This window comes from Ranitomeya variabilis, chromosome 5 (assembly GCF_051348905.1).
Source record: "Ranitomeya variabilis isolate aRanVar5 chromosome 5, aRanVar5.hap1, whole genome shotgun sequence".
Lineage (NCBI taxonomy): Eukaryota > Metazoa > Chordata > Amphibia > Anura > Dendrobatidae > Ranitomeya > Ranitomeya variabilis.
Window position 1 is genome coordinate 475271257 of NC_135236.1, and position 17789 is coordinate 475289045.

A 17789-nucleotide genomic window follows, 5' to 3' on the forward strand; every position below is an offset into this window, starting at 1 on the left:
TTGTGACTAGCATCACATTTTGACTGGTCAAATACTTTTTTTCCCCCGCACCAATGGATCAATTTGTACACTCTGTTATCAGGTGGTGAAACTGACCCAGATGATTTAGGATCTGACCAGGGAACACCAAAGACTAGAATCGTCACAGTTTCAACTGCACGGTCAGTTTTCTAGTACTATGGATGCTTCCCAACGCTATCTCCTATCGACTGTAGCAATGACTCCTGTACCATATGACGTGCAGTTGGTCTTCCCCAAACCAGTAGAAGCACTTCTTGACAATTTATCGGGGGAGAAGGATCAGTTTAGAGTATTCAGGGGTAGCAGCAAACTATTTTTTACCTCACAACCCCAGTCTTCAGGGGATGAGTTCCAGTGGGTGGGAATAATCATGTCCCTATTGCGAAGTGGTCCTCAGACTTGGGCATTCTCTTTGTCCCCACTAGCCCCAAAATAGTCTTCTGTTTAAGCCTTTTTTTGATGCCTTAGGGATGATCTATGACAAACCTGACAGGGTCCAGGTCGCAGAAGCAAAGATCATGAACCTGATGCAGGGGGGACGCACCGCAGAGGACTATAGTTCTGAGTTTCGGCAATGGTCCTCTGAGGTTCTGTGGAATGATGCAGCTCTCAGGTGTCAGCTTCACCATTGCCTTTCGGATACTCTTAAGGATGCTCTGGCTCTGCACCCTGTTCCCTGCAGGAGGCCATGACTCAGGCCATTCGAATGGATTGCAAATTTGAGAGAGATGTGATAAGTCACAGGGGGTTTCAGTCATCCTGCCAGAGTCTGTTCACTTGCCAGAGACGGAATCAATGGAGGTTGGAGCAGCCCTCTCTCAGGTCGTGGAGACGAGCCGTTACCGTGATCTCGGACTCTGCCTTTATTGTGGTCATGCTGGTAATTTTCTCAAACACTGCTCGATACACCCTCAATCCAACAAGCCATTGGGAAATTTCTAAGACTGGTTGATATTCGGGAGGTCACACAGACTTCCAGGTACTCTTTTACTCCTCAGATAAAGTGCTGAATGTGGAACTTTGTTTTCAGTTCCTGTGGTTATCTGCTCTTGCTTTCATTGACAGTGGGTCTGTCGCCAAATTAATTGATTCTGGACTGGTTCTTAAATTAAGATTAGGGACAGTTAGATTTGATAGTCCATTCAAATCGTCGCCACTGACAGCACACTGTTACTTTAGAACTTTGTCCACGGTGGAATTTACACTTAGGGTATGTGCACACGTCAGGATTTCTTGCAGAAATTTCCTGAAGAAAACCGGAAATTTTCTGCAAGAAATCCGCATTTTTTTTTTTGCGTTTTTTCCCCGTTTTTTTCACGGTTTTTTTAGCATTTTGCAAACGTAATTAGCTTGCAGAATGCTAAAGTTTTCCAAGCGATCTGTAGCATCACTTGGAAAACTGATTGACAGGTTGGTCACACTTGTCAAACATAGTGTTTGACAAGTGTGACCAACTTTTTACTATAGATGCAGCCTATGCAGCATCAATAGTAAAAGATAGAATGTTTAAAAGAATAAAAAAAATAAAAAAAATGGTTATACTCACCTGCAGACAGCCGATCTCCTCAGCGGCTTCCGTTCCTATAGATGGTGTGTGTGTGCAGGACCTTCGATGATGTTGCGGTCACGTGACCGCGACGTCATCGCAGGTCCTTCACACACACCATCTATAGGTACGGAAGCGGCAGCGTGCACCGCAGAGAGGCGGGAAGACTCCGGGGGCCATCGAAGGTGAGTATATGACTATTTTTTATTTTAATTCTTTTTTTTTACCAATTATATGGTGCCCAGTCCGTGGAGGAGAGTCTCCTCTCCTCCACCCTGGGTACCAACCGCACATGATCTGCTTACTTCCCGCATGGTGGGCACAGCCACATGCGGAAAGTAAGCAGATCAATGCATTCCTAGGTGTGCAGAATCCCCGCAATTCTGCAAACTTAATGAACATGTTGCTTTTTTTTCCACGATGCTATTTTTTCGTGGAAAAAAATTCAACATTTGCACAAGAAATGCAGAATACACTGAAAATAATGGGAGGCATATGTAAGCGGTTTTTTTCGCATTTTTTTCGTGTTTTTATCACGTTTTTATAGCGAAAAAACGCGAAAAAAACACGAAAAATACTGAACGTGTGCACATGGCCTTAGAGTGGGAACTATTTACTCAGAGTCCATCTCCTGCTAAGTGTTGGATAATTTACATGCTGGGCTGGTGTCGGGATTTTCATGGCTGCATACCCATAATCCTGTTATTGATTGGGTAGGAAGGATATTGTTAAATGGAGTTTTCACTGTCATAAGAAATGTCTTAGGTCTGTACAAATAGGCTCAGCTATCTGGAGGATCTGCCGACATAGCTGAAAGACTTACGAGATGTGCTCTCGGATAAAGATGCAGAGATACTACCTCACCATTGTCCTTATGATTGTGGTATAAATCTTTTTCCTAATGCCAAATTGCCTAAAGCTTGCCTCTATGATTTATTGCGGCCTGAATGGACCACTATGAAATAATATGTAAATGAAAGTTTGCAAAAGAGTCACATCCGTCCTTCCTCCTCGCCTGTAGCTACATGGTTCTTTTTTGTGAAAAAGAAAGATGAGATCTCTGCCTTTGCATCAATTTCTGTCAACTAAACAAAATTATAGTTAAGACTACTAGTGATGAGCGAATATACTCGTTACTCGAGATTTCCCGAGCATGCTCGGGTGTCCTCCGAGTATTTGTAAGTGCTCGGAGATTTAATTTTCCTTGCAGCAGCTGAATGATTTACAGCTACTAGCCAGCTTGATTACATGTGGGGATTCCCTAGCAAGCAGGCAACCCCCACTTGTACTTATGCTGGCTAGTAGCTGTAAATCATTCAGCTGCGGCGATGAAAACTAAATCTCCCAGCACTTACAAATACTCGGAGGACACCCGAGCATGCTCTGGAAATCTCAAGTAACGAGTATATTCGCTGATCACTAAAGACTTCCACTCATCCCGACCTATACATTCAGTTTACGAGAGCTAAATGGTTTTCTAAACTTGACCTTAGAGGGGCTTATAATATACATATCCAGGAGGGTGATGAGTGGAAAACAGTGTTTTTAACTTTGGAGGGTGTAAATGAAAATCTTATCATGCCTTTTGGTTAACCAATGCACCTGCAGTCTTTCAGAACTTTCTAATTTTTTTGCCCGATCTGGATTCACACTACAAGCACGGTTAGTTCGATTTGCTAAATTTGAAAAATGTACTTTTTCTGTTCAGGAAATATAATTCCTGGGGTTCATTGTATCAGCTGAAGGGTTTAAAATGGACCTTGGGAAGGTGCAGGCAATAATTGATTGGAGTCAACCTTGTGACCTGAAAGCATTGCAGAAAATTTTAGGATTTGCTGATTACTATAGGAAAGTTATTAGGGGTTTTCCTCAGATCATTAAATCCCTTACCGACCTCACATGTAAGGGGGTGGACCTTAATATTTGGTCACTGGATGCTATTGGCTCCATTGGTAAATTAAAAGAGTGCTTCATGTCCGCTCCAGTTATGATTTACCCTGATCTCCAGTATCTATTCATCTTAGAGATGGATGCCTCAGAGGTTGGAGTAGAGGCTGTTTTCTCTCAATATTCCAAAACTCTGACCAACTTGCAACCATATGCATTTTTCTTTAGGAAATTTTCGTCTGCTGAGAAAAATTATGATGTTGGGAATTGCAAGCTGCTCGCTGTCAAGTTAGCTCTTGAAGAATGGAGACATTTTTTTGGAAAAGCTATTCATCCAGTTACTTTGGTGACAGATCATAAAAAAATGTAGTTTATACGGAATCTGCTAAATTTTTATTCCATAGACAGGCCAGATGGTTGCTTTTTTTTCTTGATTCAATTTTTTCATCACAATCAGACCGGGGCCTAAGAATGTTAGAGCTGATGCGCTGTCACACAGCTTTGATTCCATTTCTCTTCCAGAATCTTCATCCTCAATTCACCTCTAGGAATTGTGATTTCTATGGTATCCTCAGAATTGGAGCTGAAATTCGTGATGTCCAGTCGTTGGCCCCATCCACTACTCCTGAATCTAAATTATTTGTGCTTGTGTATCTAAGATTACCGATCTTGTGTATTGCAGGAGTTTCATACAATGTGTCTCTAAATTCAGGAGGGCGTTTTGTAGGGATTGATTTGCCATTTTCCCTTGCTTATCACCCTGAAACCAATGGTCAGACAGAGAGGATGTGGATCGACCCCATAGGGCTGTGGGGTACTCGGTATCGGGTCCTTCGGTTCTCAAGAGGGATGTCATGGTGGCTGACCTGGTCCGTGGCCCTAGGGACGTCCGTATTAAAAGGGAAACGTCTTTAAAGGGGAAATGTTCGTGACGCCACCTGTGGTATTCGGTCAGGGTGACCGATGCTGCTTAGGGGTCCGCTGGGGTGATGTAATGGCAGCTAGATGGTATACCTTCCCACAGGTGAAGTATGTCCCCAGGGCTTCCCAGTGTGTAGATGGTGGATGGTGTGAGGCGCAGTGAGGAACGAGGACACAAGGTTGCAGTCTCTTTACCTTTTTACTGAAGGCTTCAGCATCCACAGTCCAGAGCACCAGATCACAGGGCAGGCAGAGTCCGGCCAGTTTGGAGGCAAATCCAGAGTCCCCTTATCCAGGTGGAAATCAGTAGCCTTCTTCTAGCACCTGGGTGTTGTAGAAACCTTACTGCTAAGCCTCTCATAAGGTCCTCACAACTGTTGCAGATGTTCTAGATGTTATGTCTCTCTCTGTCCCCCAGATGGATAGGAACAAACCCGTATGACTGATGGCCTGAGGCTTTTTACAGGGACTCTAGCACACCCCGGCCCCCACAAGTTGCCACCGTGCCTTCTGGGTGTAGGGCAGATCAGTAACTTGAAATTAGCTGTCCTGACGGTCTCTGGAGCAAGGCATAAAGGACTGTTGCTCCCTCTCTGTTCCGGCTACCGGATCCTGCGCCTCAGAAAGAGGCAGCCTTTGCAGGGCAGAACTCCTTCTGGTCTCCTCTCCTTTTGCTATGACTTTGTTTCTCACCCTCTACAATACAATTCGCTGTTCATTTCTCTTTTTTAGAATGATGCCGCACGTGGGGCAGGTGCAGCTCCGTGGCCTTCTGTCTAGGCCTCTGACAGGATCCCACCCCTGTCAGGGGCCAACTCTGTCAGCAACTACTCGATGTTCCTCCTTCCTCTCTATCTGCCTGACAGGAACTGACTGACTTCCTATCCAGGCCACCAGTTTTCCCTAATTGTGAAGAGTGCCCTAATAAATAGGAGCATAGCTCCCCCTGGTGGACTGGAGTGTGAAGTGTGTTGCATGGTTTGTGATACCTGGTAAAGAGATCTCCTTTACTGCCTTCAAACGTAACATCACTCCCCCCTAGAGGAGAATGGTATTACTGCAACGACCAGGACCCTGGGGCGCTGCAGACGAATCAATCACTAGAACAAATTTTAAGATGTTATGTTGTGGCTGAGTAGGAGGACTGGTCCTCATTTTTGCCTCTTGCTGAGTTTACCTTTAACAGTCAGGTCAATCAGTCCACTGGAACCTTGCTTTATTTGTAATTATGGTTTTCATCCTCATTTTAGTCAATTTTTTAGGATGAGTTCTGGATTTCCTGGAGTAGAGGTGACTATTCAGAAACTTGGGAATGTTTGGAGTGAGGTTCAGAGGAATATTGAGGTGGCACCATTTCATCAAAAATATAAGGCCGATAGGAAATGTACGGCAGGTACCACTTTCAAAGTTGGTGATAAAGTTTGGTCATCGTCCAAGAATATTGGCTAAAAGTACCTTTGGCAAAAGTTGGGTCCTAAATTTATTGGCTTGTACGAGATTCTGGAGGTAGTTAATCCAGTTGCATTTAGATTAAAGCTTCCACAGTCTCTTAGTGTCCTCAATGTTTTCCACAGATCTCTGTTAAAGAAGTTTGTCCTTTCTGTGTTGTCTGTCTTATCCCTGCCTCCTCCAGTCTCTTGATAGAGTTTTGGAGTAGGTGAAGCAGAGGATCATGATTTCTCAGAAGGTCCAAAATTCCCTCCAATACATTATTCATTGGAAGGGATACGGATCGAGGAGAGATCCTGGGTTCCGGCTCATTCAGTGAAGGCTGATCAATTGGTCGGAGCTTTTCATTGCAGGTTTCCTTGGAAACCTGGGGTCCAGTGGCCCCTTCTAGAAAAGTTATACTGTCACGACTCCTCTGCTCAGAGTGCCTGGGACTCAGTGCTGTACAGCTCTGTCATCCTATCCTGTGCTGGGGCATGCTGAGCTGTCAGTGCTTTGATTGACAGCTCAGTTGACCTATCAGAGACTGGGAGGTGCAGAGATTTCTCCAGCTGCTCCCTGTTCTTAGCAATTGCCCTGCTACTAAGGTCAGCTGTCTGGCCCAGATCATTGCCAGTCAAAAGCTTATGCTTTCTGGTGTGTTTTTGCCTGATTCCTGTGCTACAAGTTCTGATCTACTACTGCCTGACCATGTTCTTGCTACCCGCTTGTTATTGCCTCTTTTCTTATCCACTATATCCCTGGTATTCTGATCCTGTACTGTGACCTGTATTACACCTTCACCTTTTACCTTAGTTTACTACGTGCTCTCTTGGTACTGACCTTGGAACGTCTGACTAAACTGCCTCATGGCCTGTCCGTGATTTGTGACTAGGATCACAATATACTGATAATGCTTGATGATGGTCTGGCACTATTATTTGCCTGCTTCGGTGAAATATTATAGGTAATATTGATCTTGGTATAAAAGGATTTGTTTATTGCCTCACTCCCAGCAATGACGGTCGTGGTTCTCAGTGCGCTGTATCTACTATACTGTCCTACTGGTCCCACACTTATTGTCTATGTTATTTTTAATAGGTACAGTGGGTACGGAAAGGATTTGTACCCCTTTAAATTTTTCACTCTTTGTTTCATTGCAGCCATTTGGTAAATTCAAAAAAGTTCATTTTTTTCATATCAATGTACACTCTGCAACCCATCTTGACTGAAAAAACAGAAATGCAGTAATTTTTGTAAATTTAATAAAAAGGAAAAACTGAAATATCACATGGTCATAAGTATTTAGATACTTTGCTCAGACACTCATATTTAAGTCACATACTGTCCATTTCCTTGTGATCCTCTTTGAGATGGTTCTACTCCTTCATTGGAGTCCAACTGTGTTTAATTAAACTGATAGGACTTGATTTGGAAAGGCGCATACCTGTCTATATAAGACCTCACAGCTCACAGTGCGTGTCAGACCAAATGAGAATCATGAGGTCAAAAGGAAATGGCTAAGGAGCTCAGAGACAGAATTGTGGCAAGGCACAGATCTGGCCAAGGTTACAACAGAACTTCTGCTGTACTCAAAGTTCCTAAGAGCACAGTCGCCTCCATAATCCTTAAATGGAAGAAGTTTGGGACCGCCAGAAATCTTCCTAGACCTGGCCGTCCAGCCAAACTGAGCAATTGTGGGAGAAGAGCCTTGGTGAGAGAGGTAAAGAAGAACCCCAAGATCACTATGGTGAGCTCCAGAGATGCAGTAGGGAGATGGGAGAAAGTTCCAGAAAGTTAGCTATCACTGCAGCCCTCCACCAGTCTGACCTTTATGGCAAAGTGGCCTGACTGAAGCCTCTCCTCAGTGCAAGACATATGAAAGCCCGCATAGAGTTTGCTAAAAAACACATGAAGGACTCCCAGACTATGAGAAATAAGATTCTCTATTCTGATGAGATGAAGATAGACCTTATGGTTATAATTCTAAGCAGTATGTGTGGAGAAAACCAGGCACTGCTTTTCACCTGCCCAATACAATCCCATCAGTGAAACACAGTGGTGGCAGCATCACGCTATAGGGGAGTTTTTCAGCTGCAAGGACAGGACGACTGGTTGTCATTGAAGGAAACATGAATGAGGCCGAATACAGAGATATCCTGGATGAAAACTTCCTCCAGAGTGCTCTAGACCTAAAACTTGGCCGAAGGTTCACCTTCCAACAAGACAATGACCCTAAGCACACAGCAAAAATTACAAAGGAGTGGCTTCAGAACAACTCTGTGACCATTTTTGACTGGCCCAGCCAGAGCCCTGCCCTAAACCCAATTGAGCATCTCTGGAGAGACCTGAAAATGGCTGTCCAACCACGTTCACCATCCATCCTGATGGAACTGGAGAGGATCTGCAAGGAAGAATGGCAGAGGATCCCCAAATCCAGGTGTGAAAAACTTGTTGCATCATTCCCAAGAAGACTCATGGCAGCACTAGCTCAAAAGGGTGCTTCTACTCAATACCGAGCAAAGGGTCTGAATACTTATGACCATGTGATATTTCTGTTTTTCTTTTTTAATAAATTTTTAAAAAATTACTACATTTTTGTTTTTTTCAGTCAAGATGGGGTGCAGAGTGTTGGGCGTCGGGATTCTCCCGCTGCGTGGGATAGATCCCAAGCATTGTCTGGTACTGCGGTCTTCCATCCTGGTCTGGCCGCTGCGCTTGCTGCTCAGCACAGACGTCAGTCCCAGCGTCTTGCTCAGGCTTGTGGTATACGTTTGGTTACTGCTGGCCCTTCCGCCAAGTCTATGGTAACCAGTGATATGCAGGTGCAGTCTTGTGCTCTGGAGTCTAAGTCCAGATATCACCTTACTGAGCATGTCCGCGATGTGGCGGCTTCTCATTGGTGGTCGGACGTTAGCTGCTCTGATGATATGGCAGCCTCGGATTGGCCCGCAGGCAATGTTTCGGTCGACTGGGCATGAGTGTTTGGTGTGGAGCCTAGTGTATAAAAGGATCTCAGCGATGCACGTGGGTGCGCTAGTGTCATTTATGTTTGGTGTGTGTGGGTGGCTACTCTACCACTCAGTCTGCACATTTGTGTGTCTTTGCTCAGAGACTACACGTTGGCAGGCAGGTTGCACACTTATGCAGTTTCGTACCCTTGGCTCAATGCCTGAGTCTCTAGTCTGCTACATGCTTGGGGTGCCGGTCAGGCACAGGTTCAGTAGTATCAGGACTGGGGTAACTAGCCGCTTGGGCTTAGCATCTGTCTCATTCTTCTGTGTGGTTAGCACAGTTCAGTTACAGTTCAGTTCAGTTCAGTTACAGAGCAAGCTCAATTCTTATTCTATACTTCTCGGTGAAAGCGACAGGGTATTGTACCTAGTGTCATAGAACGCTCTCTTAGCACAGCATCTGCTTCATTTGTGTGTGCGGTTAGCACCGTTTAGTTTCAGAGCTAGCCCAATTCACGTGCTAGTATCCCTGTGACGTTAACAGAGTATAGCACTTCGCATACTCGTGCCGTACCTCTCAGTGAAGCAACTGAGCTAGGTACTCAGTGTTCTGTTCACACTGAGTGGCGTTAACTCAGTGTGTTCTAGGTAACGCTTGCTGTTTTTGTTTCGTCATTGTTCACTATCAGCAGGGTTCATCTCTGCATGATGGACCCTGGGTTGCGATTGCACTGCATTTTATATTTTATTTAGTGCAATCCGCCAACCCTAACACAGAGTGAAAGAGCTTTTTTGAATTTACCAAATGGCTGCAGTGAAACAAAGAGTGAAAAATTTAAAGGGGTCTGAATACTATCGTACTCACTGTATATTGTCTTTGATATAGATATTTTTATTTGTTGGAGAATGAGGACTGTAATCTTTGTAGACCCTAGCAATAACCACTGGTGCCCATGCCTAGGAGCATGCTGGTGGTGGTGGGGCCCTTAGGACATTACTATAGTTACTTTTGTTCTCCCTAAGCAGAGCAGCTTCTATATTGACCCAATGTACGAAGCTGCATATGTCACAGTGAAGAGGGAATGTCCTTCCTCTGCAACAACATTGCACAAAATACCATAGCATGTTCACAAGCTGATGCAGCAAAAGAAAGATGGTCCTCTTTGTTTTCTTTTAGAAACTGCTGTACCTTAGTTGCTTGCTGTAAATGGCACATTTAGTCTCTTTACCAGTACCCCTTTTATGTGCCAGACAATATTTCTCAGGAGAGAGAGAGAAAAGCGGGCACCACTCCAATACGAAAGTTAGGGATCAACCATTACATATGAATAGTTACTGAACACAAAAAGAAAAAGATATGCAAACCAATGGGATCCACCTTAAATAGTCAATTTTATTGTACAAAAATAATAATCCACAAACCGGACCAAGCAAAACATACATTTAAAAACATTTAAAACACTAGTATGGCTGAATAGGCCATGAGTAATTTTACCCGAGGGAATGAAGGAAGCTAATACTTCACAGCATATGTGGGACAGGAAAAATAACCAGAGGGGGGAAAAAAAAAAATGCTAGGTATGCGGGTACACCAATCTTAGTCAAATATACATATAAGAAGCCTATTGTTTACTGCCAACTGACCCCCTGAGTACTGTGACAGGTAACATATACTCCAGCCTAATATCGGGAAAAAAATGTATGTTTTGCCTGGTCCTGTTTGTGGATTATTATTTTTGTACAATAAAATTGACTATTTAAGGTGGATCCCATTGGTTTGCATATCTTTTTCTTTTTGTGTTCAGACATTATTTCTCACTATAACCTTCCTCCCAAGCTGCCTTTGTAAAGGTTTGTCTGGGGCATTCAATTGCACACTGGGAGGTGAGTGGAGATGATGACATTGCGTTGAAAAGCTACCAGGTTTGTTTATGCAATAACTCAATCAATATCTTTATAAAGAATATCAGAGCGTGTTTGCAAGGAGAAATTGTAAGTGTAATACATTTTGTTAACTGTGATAAACGTTTCAGCATCTAAAACTGTACTTCAAAAAGGATTTGGTACAATTAGTAAAATCAACTTAAGGCTGTAAAATGAATGCCTAAAAACTCACCACGTTGCGACATGGAGCAAAGACATCACTGTAGAGAATTGAGCACTCCTTTTTTGCATAAGGAAATTTGCTTTGATGAACTTCACAGGGTCTCATTGTTTCATTAGAACTTTTACACTAAATAAAAAAAAAAACATTCATTAAGCAATAAAAACATTGATAAATTTGGTGCAAATCAGTTCAGATGACCTGGCTCATCTTTTGTCCAGGGAGGAGAGTCCTGAGAATCGCATCTTTGCTGACAGCATCTGCACCTCTTCATATGATTAGCTGGCCTGGTGTGCCATCACCTTTGTGACATACAGTACATGTGATGTCGCGCTAGGCTGGCTTATCAATATTAGAGCTGCGACTGCAGTCAGGAACTAAGCAGTCCATAGATCTCCCAGTCAGCAACCATAGATTACTGACGTGGAAGATGGACTCCTTCTTGCAAATCGATTCACACAACTCTGAACTAGATCTCCAGGAGCTGTCACTAACCTAAGCTAACAAAGATAAGCCATATTGTAGGACAAATGCTGGTCCTATCTCTGACTCCGTCACTTATATTGAGAAAACTGGCTATTTTGAAACCCCCAAGGAAGTGAATAGAGGGAGTCACACATGTATGACCATATCTGCATTATTTCAGCAAGAGATGACGCCCTGTTTTTAAGATAGGTGAGGGTGTCAGGGATGGAACTTGCATCTATTAGACATTGCAAAAGTGGTAGAAAGGCAGCCTGAGCTAATCAAACAAGTGGTGGAATTCAGCATACATCAGAAGAACCCTATTAAAAAAATGAAAGGGCAGATAACTTGAAAGTATGCCAATTATACATAGCAGTGTTCAAAATAAACCTGTCATTAGATTAATACTTCCAGAACAATAGGCAGCATAAATCAGAGCCTTGATAAAGCAGTGTATCAGATACGAAAACCCGTCGGGGCTTACCCACCTGGCCCAGGGTCCTCTCCTTCCTGCAGCTGGTAAGCGCTACCCCTGGATTGTGGTTACTTTGATTTTTTTACACTTTCTTATGGTGTTTGTCCAGGGTGTTCACACTTGCTTGCCAAGCATTTTTTGCACTGGCACTTTATACTCTTTTGGGATTTGTGCAATAAGTTACAGCAGGAATCATGACCCTGGAATCTCTGCCTCTTTTTCTGGATTGTGTCATATCACTGATTGTTATGTTTCTTTATATTTATGCATTGTCTAAATAAACTTTGTCTTTTATTATACACACCTGATTGCTCTTTTTCTCCTATTGTGCACATAAATCAGAGCCTGCCTACATGATTGCTGCGGTGTTTCAGAATATCCATAGTTTGAGAGGTCTACCTATGTATCCAACCAGTTTTTCAATCAGCTGGTGCGTGGTGGGGAGAAATTGGTATTAGATATAATCGGACTACTTAGGTCTCTCCTATAGTTCCTGGCAGGCTTTTCAAACTATGTGTTCTCTGAAAAAGAGTTTCAGAGTAAAATATAACTGACTACAATCAGGCTGCCGGTCCCTGATTCATGCATCCCGTGGTTCGGGCAGCATTAATCTAAAGATAGGTTCCATTTGCATCAGAGGTGTTCAGCAGTATTTGTAGTAAACCTACGCAAGGAATAGAGCATAAAGAGAAAAAAAAGGACCACAGAAAGATTTGCATGTCTTCCATGCCCTGGACCCACTAATAGTTTTTCACTTCACAAATATTGATGCAAAATACTAAACAAAAGCTCCAACATGAAAGTGGTCAAAGTTACATATACTCGCTAAAAATGGACCAGAGGTTTTTCCTTCCTTTTCTACAAATTGGTTTAGTAAATGACAGATTATATAACTTTTAAGTTTACAATTAGTGATGAGTGAGCGTGCTCGGATAAGGTGTTATCCCAGCACGCTCATATCTTCAGCATGCCCGAATACTATGTCAGAGTTACCGTGGCTGCATGTCTCGCAGCTGTTCGACAGCCACAACACATGCAGGGATTGCCTAACAAACAGGCAATCCCTGCACATGTTTCACAAGAGACATGCAGCCTTGGGGACTCGAACATAGTATTCGAGCATGCCGAAGATACTCTATTATCACATGAGTGTGCTCGGATAACACCTTATCCGAGCACGTTCACTCATCACCATTTACAATCTAAAGAAAAATCCAATTTCAATGATCATGAAGGTTAGATATTTAGAAATATCCCCATTGTATATATATTTATTTGCACTATTTGCAGAATGTCATCTTAATATCAGGTTGCTGTTTACATACAGTGGGGGAAATACAGTAAGTATTTGATCCCTTGGTGATTTTGTAAGTTTGCCCACTGACAAAGACATGAACAGTCTATAATTTTAAAGGTAAGGTAATTTTAACATTGAGAGATAGAATATTATAAATAAAATCCAGAAAATCACATTGTATAAATTATATAAATTTATTTGCGTTTTGCAGTGAGAAATAAGTATTTGATCCCACTAGCAGACGAGACGTAATACCAACCCTTGTTGACAAGCACAGCAGTCAGACTTTTTTTGTAGTTGATGATGAGGTTTTCGCACTTATCAGGAAGAATTTTGGTCCACTCCTTTTTGCAGATCATCTTTAAATCATTAAGATTTTGATGTTTTTGCTTGGCAACTAGGAGCTTCCATAGAAAATAAGTTTTCTATGGAATTAAGGTCCGGAGACTGGTTAGGCCACTCCATGACCTTAATGTGTTTCTTTCTGAGCCAGTCCTTTGTTGCCTTGGCTGTATGTTTTGGGTCATTGTCTTACTGGAAGATCCAGCCACGACCCATTTTTAATGACCTGGCGGAGGGAAGAAAGTTGTCACTCAGGAGTTTACATTACATGGCTCCATCCATTCTCCCATTGATGTGGTGAAGTAGTCCTGTGTCCTTAGCAGAGAAGCACCCCCAAGCATAATGTTTCCACCTACATGCTTGACAGTGGGGATGGTGTTCTTTGGGTCACAGGAAGCATTTCTCTTCTTCTAAGCATGGCGAGTTGATTTAATGCCAAAAAGCTCAATTTTTGTCTCATCTGACCACAGCACCTTCTCCCAATCACTCACAGAATCATCCAGGTGTTCATTGGCAAACTTCAGATGGGCCAGCACATGTGCCTTCTTGAGCAGGGGGACCTTGCGGGCATTGCAGGATTTTAAACCTTTACGGCGTAATGTGTTACCAATGGTTATCTTGGTGACTGTGGTCCCAGCTGCCTTGAGATCATTAACATGTTCCCCCTGTGTAGTTTTAGGCTGATCTCTCACCTTCCTCATGATCAAGGATACCCCACGAAGTGAGATTTTGCATGATGCCCTAGATCGATGTTGATTGACAGTCATTATGTATTTCTTCCATTTTCTTACTATTGCACCAACAGTTGTCTACTTCTCACCCAGAGTCTTACTTATGGTTCTGTAGCCCATTCCAGCATTGTGCAGGTCTATGATCTTGTCCCTGACATCCTTATAAAGCTTTTTGGTCTTGCCCATGTTGTAGAGTTTAGTGTCTGCCTGATTAACTTAGTCTGTGGAGAGAAGTCTTTTATAAAGGTGACTATGTAAGACAGCTGTCTTTAATGCAGGTAAAGAGTTGATTAGGAGCATCTAACTCTTAATGGTTGGTAGGGGATCAAATACTTATTTCTCACTGTGAAGGGCAAATAAAGTTATATAATTTATAATATACATAATATAAGCTAACAGACAATACTCTATACTCCTCCTAGACCAGTCCTCTGCTTTCGACACAGTTGACCACTACCTCCTACTACAGATCCTCTCCTCCTTTGACATCAAATACCTCGCCCTATCCTGGATCTCTTCATACCTTTCCAACTGCACATTCAGCATCTCCCACTCCCACACTACCTCCTCATCCCACCCTCTCTCTGTTGGAGTCCCCCAAGGCTCTGTTCTAGGACCCCTACTCTTCTCAATCTATACACTTGGCCTGGGACAACTCATAAAGTCCCATGGATTCCAGTGCCACCTTTACGCTGATGTCACTCAGATCTACTGTACCTCTCTGGCCCAGACGTCACCTCTCAGCTGTCCAGAATCCCGGAGAGTCTATCAGCCATATCCTCCTTCTTCTCCTCTTGCTTCCTCAAACTCAATGTGGACAAATCTGAACTCATCATCTTTCCTCCATCTCACAGATCTTCCTTACCTGACCTATCTATCACAATTAACGACATCACACTTTCCCCTGTACCAGAAGTCTGCTTCCTTGGAGTAACCCATGACTCTGCCCTGTCCTTCAAACCGCACATCCAAGCTCTTTCAACCTCCTGTCGCTTCCAGCTCAAAAATATCTCCAGAATCAGTCCTTTCCTCAACCCTCAATCTACTAAAATGCTTGTGCATGCTCTCATCATCTTCTGCCTCGACTACTGCAACATCTTTTTCTGTGGCCTCCCTGCTAACACCTTTGCACCTCTCCAGTCTATCCTTAACTCTGCTGCCCGAATAATTCATCTCTCTCCTCGCTACTCCTGCACTTCACCTCTCTGCAAATCTCTTCACTGGCTCCTATTCCTTCCTCGTATCCAGTGCAAATTACTATTACTGACCTACAAGGCCATCCATAACCTGTCTCCTCCATACATCTCTGAACTAATCTAACGATATCTTTTCTCACGTAAGCTCCAGTCCTCCCAAGACCTCTTTCTCTCCTCCACACTTATTCGCTCCTCACCCAAACGCCTCCAAGACTTCTCCCGAATATCCCCCATCCTCTGGAATTCTCTGCCCCAACACGTCCGGTTATCCACCACATTCGGATCCTTCAGACAGAGCCTGAAAACTCATCTCTTCAGGAAAGCCTACAGCCTGCACTGACCCCGCTGCCTCCTCACCACTACCGGAGCTACTGCCTCACCAACACCGGAGCTGCTGCAACCCCCCAACCTACTGTCTCCTTCCCCACTATCCAGTAGAATGTAAGCCCACAAGGGCAGGGTCCTCTCTCCTCTGTATCAGTCTGTGATTGTTGGTTTGTTTACTATAAGTGATATCTGTAATTTATATGTAACCCCTTCTCATGTACAGTACCATGCAATCAATGTTGCTATATAAATAATGATAATAATAATTTAGAAAATGTGATTTTCTGGATTTTATTTTTATATTCTATATCTCAATGTATACCCTACCCTTAAAATTATAGACTGTTCATGTCTTTGTCAGTGGGCAAACTTACAAAATCAGCAAGGGATCAAATACTTATTTCCCCTACTGTATATTCAAAAATGATAAAACACACAATTATGGTGAGATTTTAAAAAAGACATGATGTTGGAGGATAACAGATGTTACAAAAAACAATTAGCGTTAAACTACACCACACTACAGTGTGTTATATTGAGGCTGAATTCAGATGACCGAGTACAAACTGTACTTTCCAAACCATAGCTTGTTGATTACGGGTCAGGAGATGTGTGGCAGGTCCTGGAAATCATGGTCCAAACTCAAACTATGAAAGATGGATGCTTGAATTTAGCCTAACATGGCTATTGTCATACCTGTCCAATTGTCCAGCTGTCTCCAAACACCTGAGCGTTTCTCACTTCCATGTTATTTGATGTAGTTAGATCATTTGAAGTAAACTTGTCAAAATTTCCACATAGACCTGACAATTTTCCCTTAAAAAATATAACATTCCGTAAAATTCTATGAATTCGAACAAATAACATGAAAAGTCATGAATAAAATCCATTGTGTTTAAATTCCACATTGTTTTCAGCATGTCTGCTGTCATTGAAATCGTTTTAATGAATGCCATACTTGACATGTACAATGTCTTCAGATAAGACACCACTCTTTGAGGAGCTCAAAATTTTATTCATGTCTATATTCTTGATTAATATTTCTTAACTACACTAATACACAATGGCCCCAATTCATCAAAGCAATTTTCCCAGAATTTGTGGTGTCATACCTTGCCCTGCCCCTGGTTCCACCCAATTTGGCAAAGCTAAGAGAAACTGGCATGAAAATGCCAAAAGTCCCCAAATTTTTGCAGAGTTGTACCAAAATTTTGCAACTTTTCAATGCAACTTACTCTAAACTTCTGGCAAAATTGCTTTGATGTATTGGAGTCAGACTCTGAATACCCATAAGATGAAACAACTTCATTAAAGATTTTGCTGACTTATTAGTCTGTGGTAGGTGGTAAAACTATTACTTACTATTTTTGCTGTCACGGTTTCAAAACTAACTGTGGCCTAGGAACACTGTGAGTGACAGCTCAACTGCCCTATGGAATATGGAGTGTGCAGGACTGTTGGTTTTGTGAGTGACAGTCCAGTCATCTAATCTGATCCTGGGGTGTGCTGGTCTGTCAGCAATTTACAGACCTGTTGTTCTATCTGGTTTATTCTGTGGCTGTTTCCCCAGGTGCCTTCCATCCATAATCATTTGCAAGGTATTTAGCTGGCTAGCTGTTCATAGTCAGTGTCAGCTGTAGTTTTGCTTAAGTTAGGTGTGTTTCCTAAGTCCTGTGTCTCTTTCTCCCTTCTTCTTTTGACGCTCTCTGACTTCAGGTATCTTACTCCGGATTTGGCCTCTGACTATCCTTTTGTTGTACTCCCTGGTTTTGATGTACCCTCCTGGCATTTGACCTCAAACTTACCCCTCTGTACTATGAGCCCTCCTGGTATCTGACCTTAGTTATCCTGACTACCCTGTCTCACGGCTTGCTCATGAGTAGTCATTTAGAGTCATATTACAACTGACACTGACTACTAACAGCCAGCTAGCTTAATACATTGCAAATTATTAAGAATGTAAAGCACCTCTTGAAATGCCTGCAGACTAAACCAGTGAGTCTATCAATCAAAATACTGACAACCCAGCATGTTCCAGGATATGACTGGACAACTGGACTGTCACTCACAAAATCGACAGTCCAGCACACTCCAA

General features: G+C 42.8%; 1 protein-coding gene across 1 annotated transcript in view; it reads right to left on the reverse strand.

Annotated features, from left to right (window-relative positions):
* OTOGL (otogelin like) overlaps window positions 1-17789 on the reverse strand; it is a 332429-nt gene that overhangs the window by 173042 nt on the left and 141598 nt on the right. The window contains exons 26-27 of the mRNA XM_077262892.1: window positions 16391-16510; window positions 10874-10990 (exon numbers count right to left, since the gene is read on the reverse strand). Of these exons, the coding sequence (XP_077119007.1) occupies window positions 10874-10990; window positions 16391-16510 (237 nt within the window). The remainder of the gene's footprint in view (window positions 1-10873; window positions 10991-16390; window positions 16511-17789) is intronic.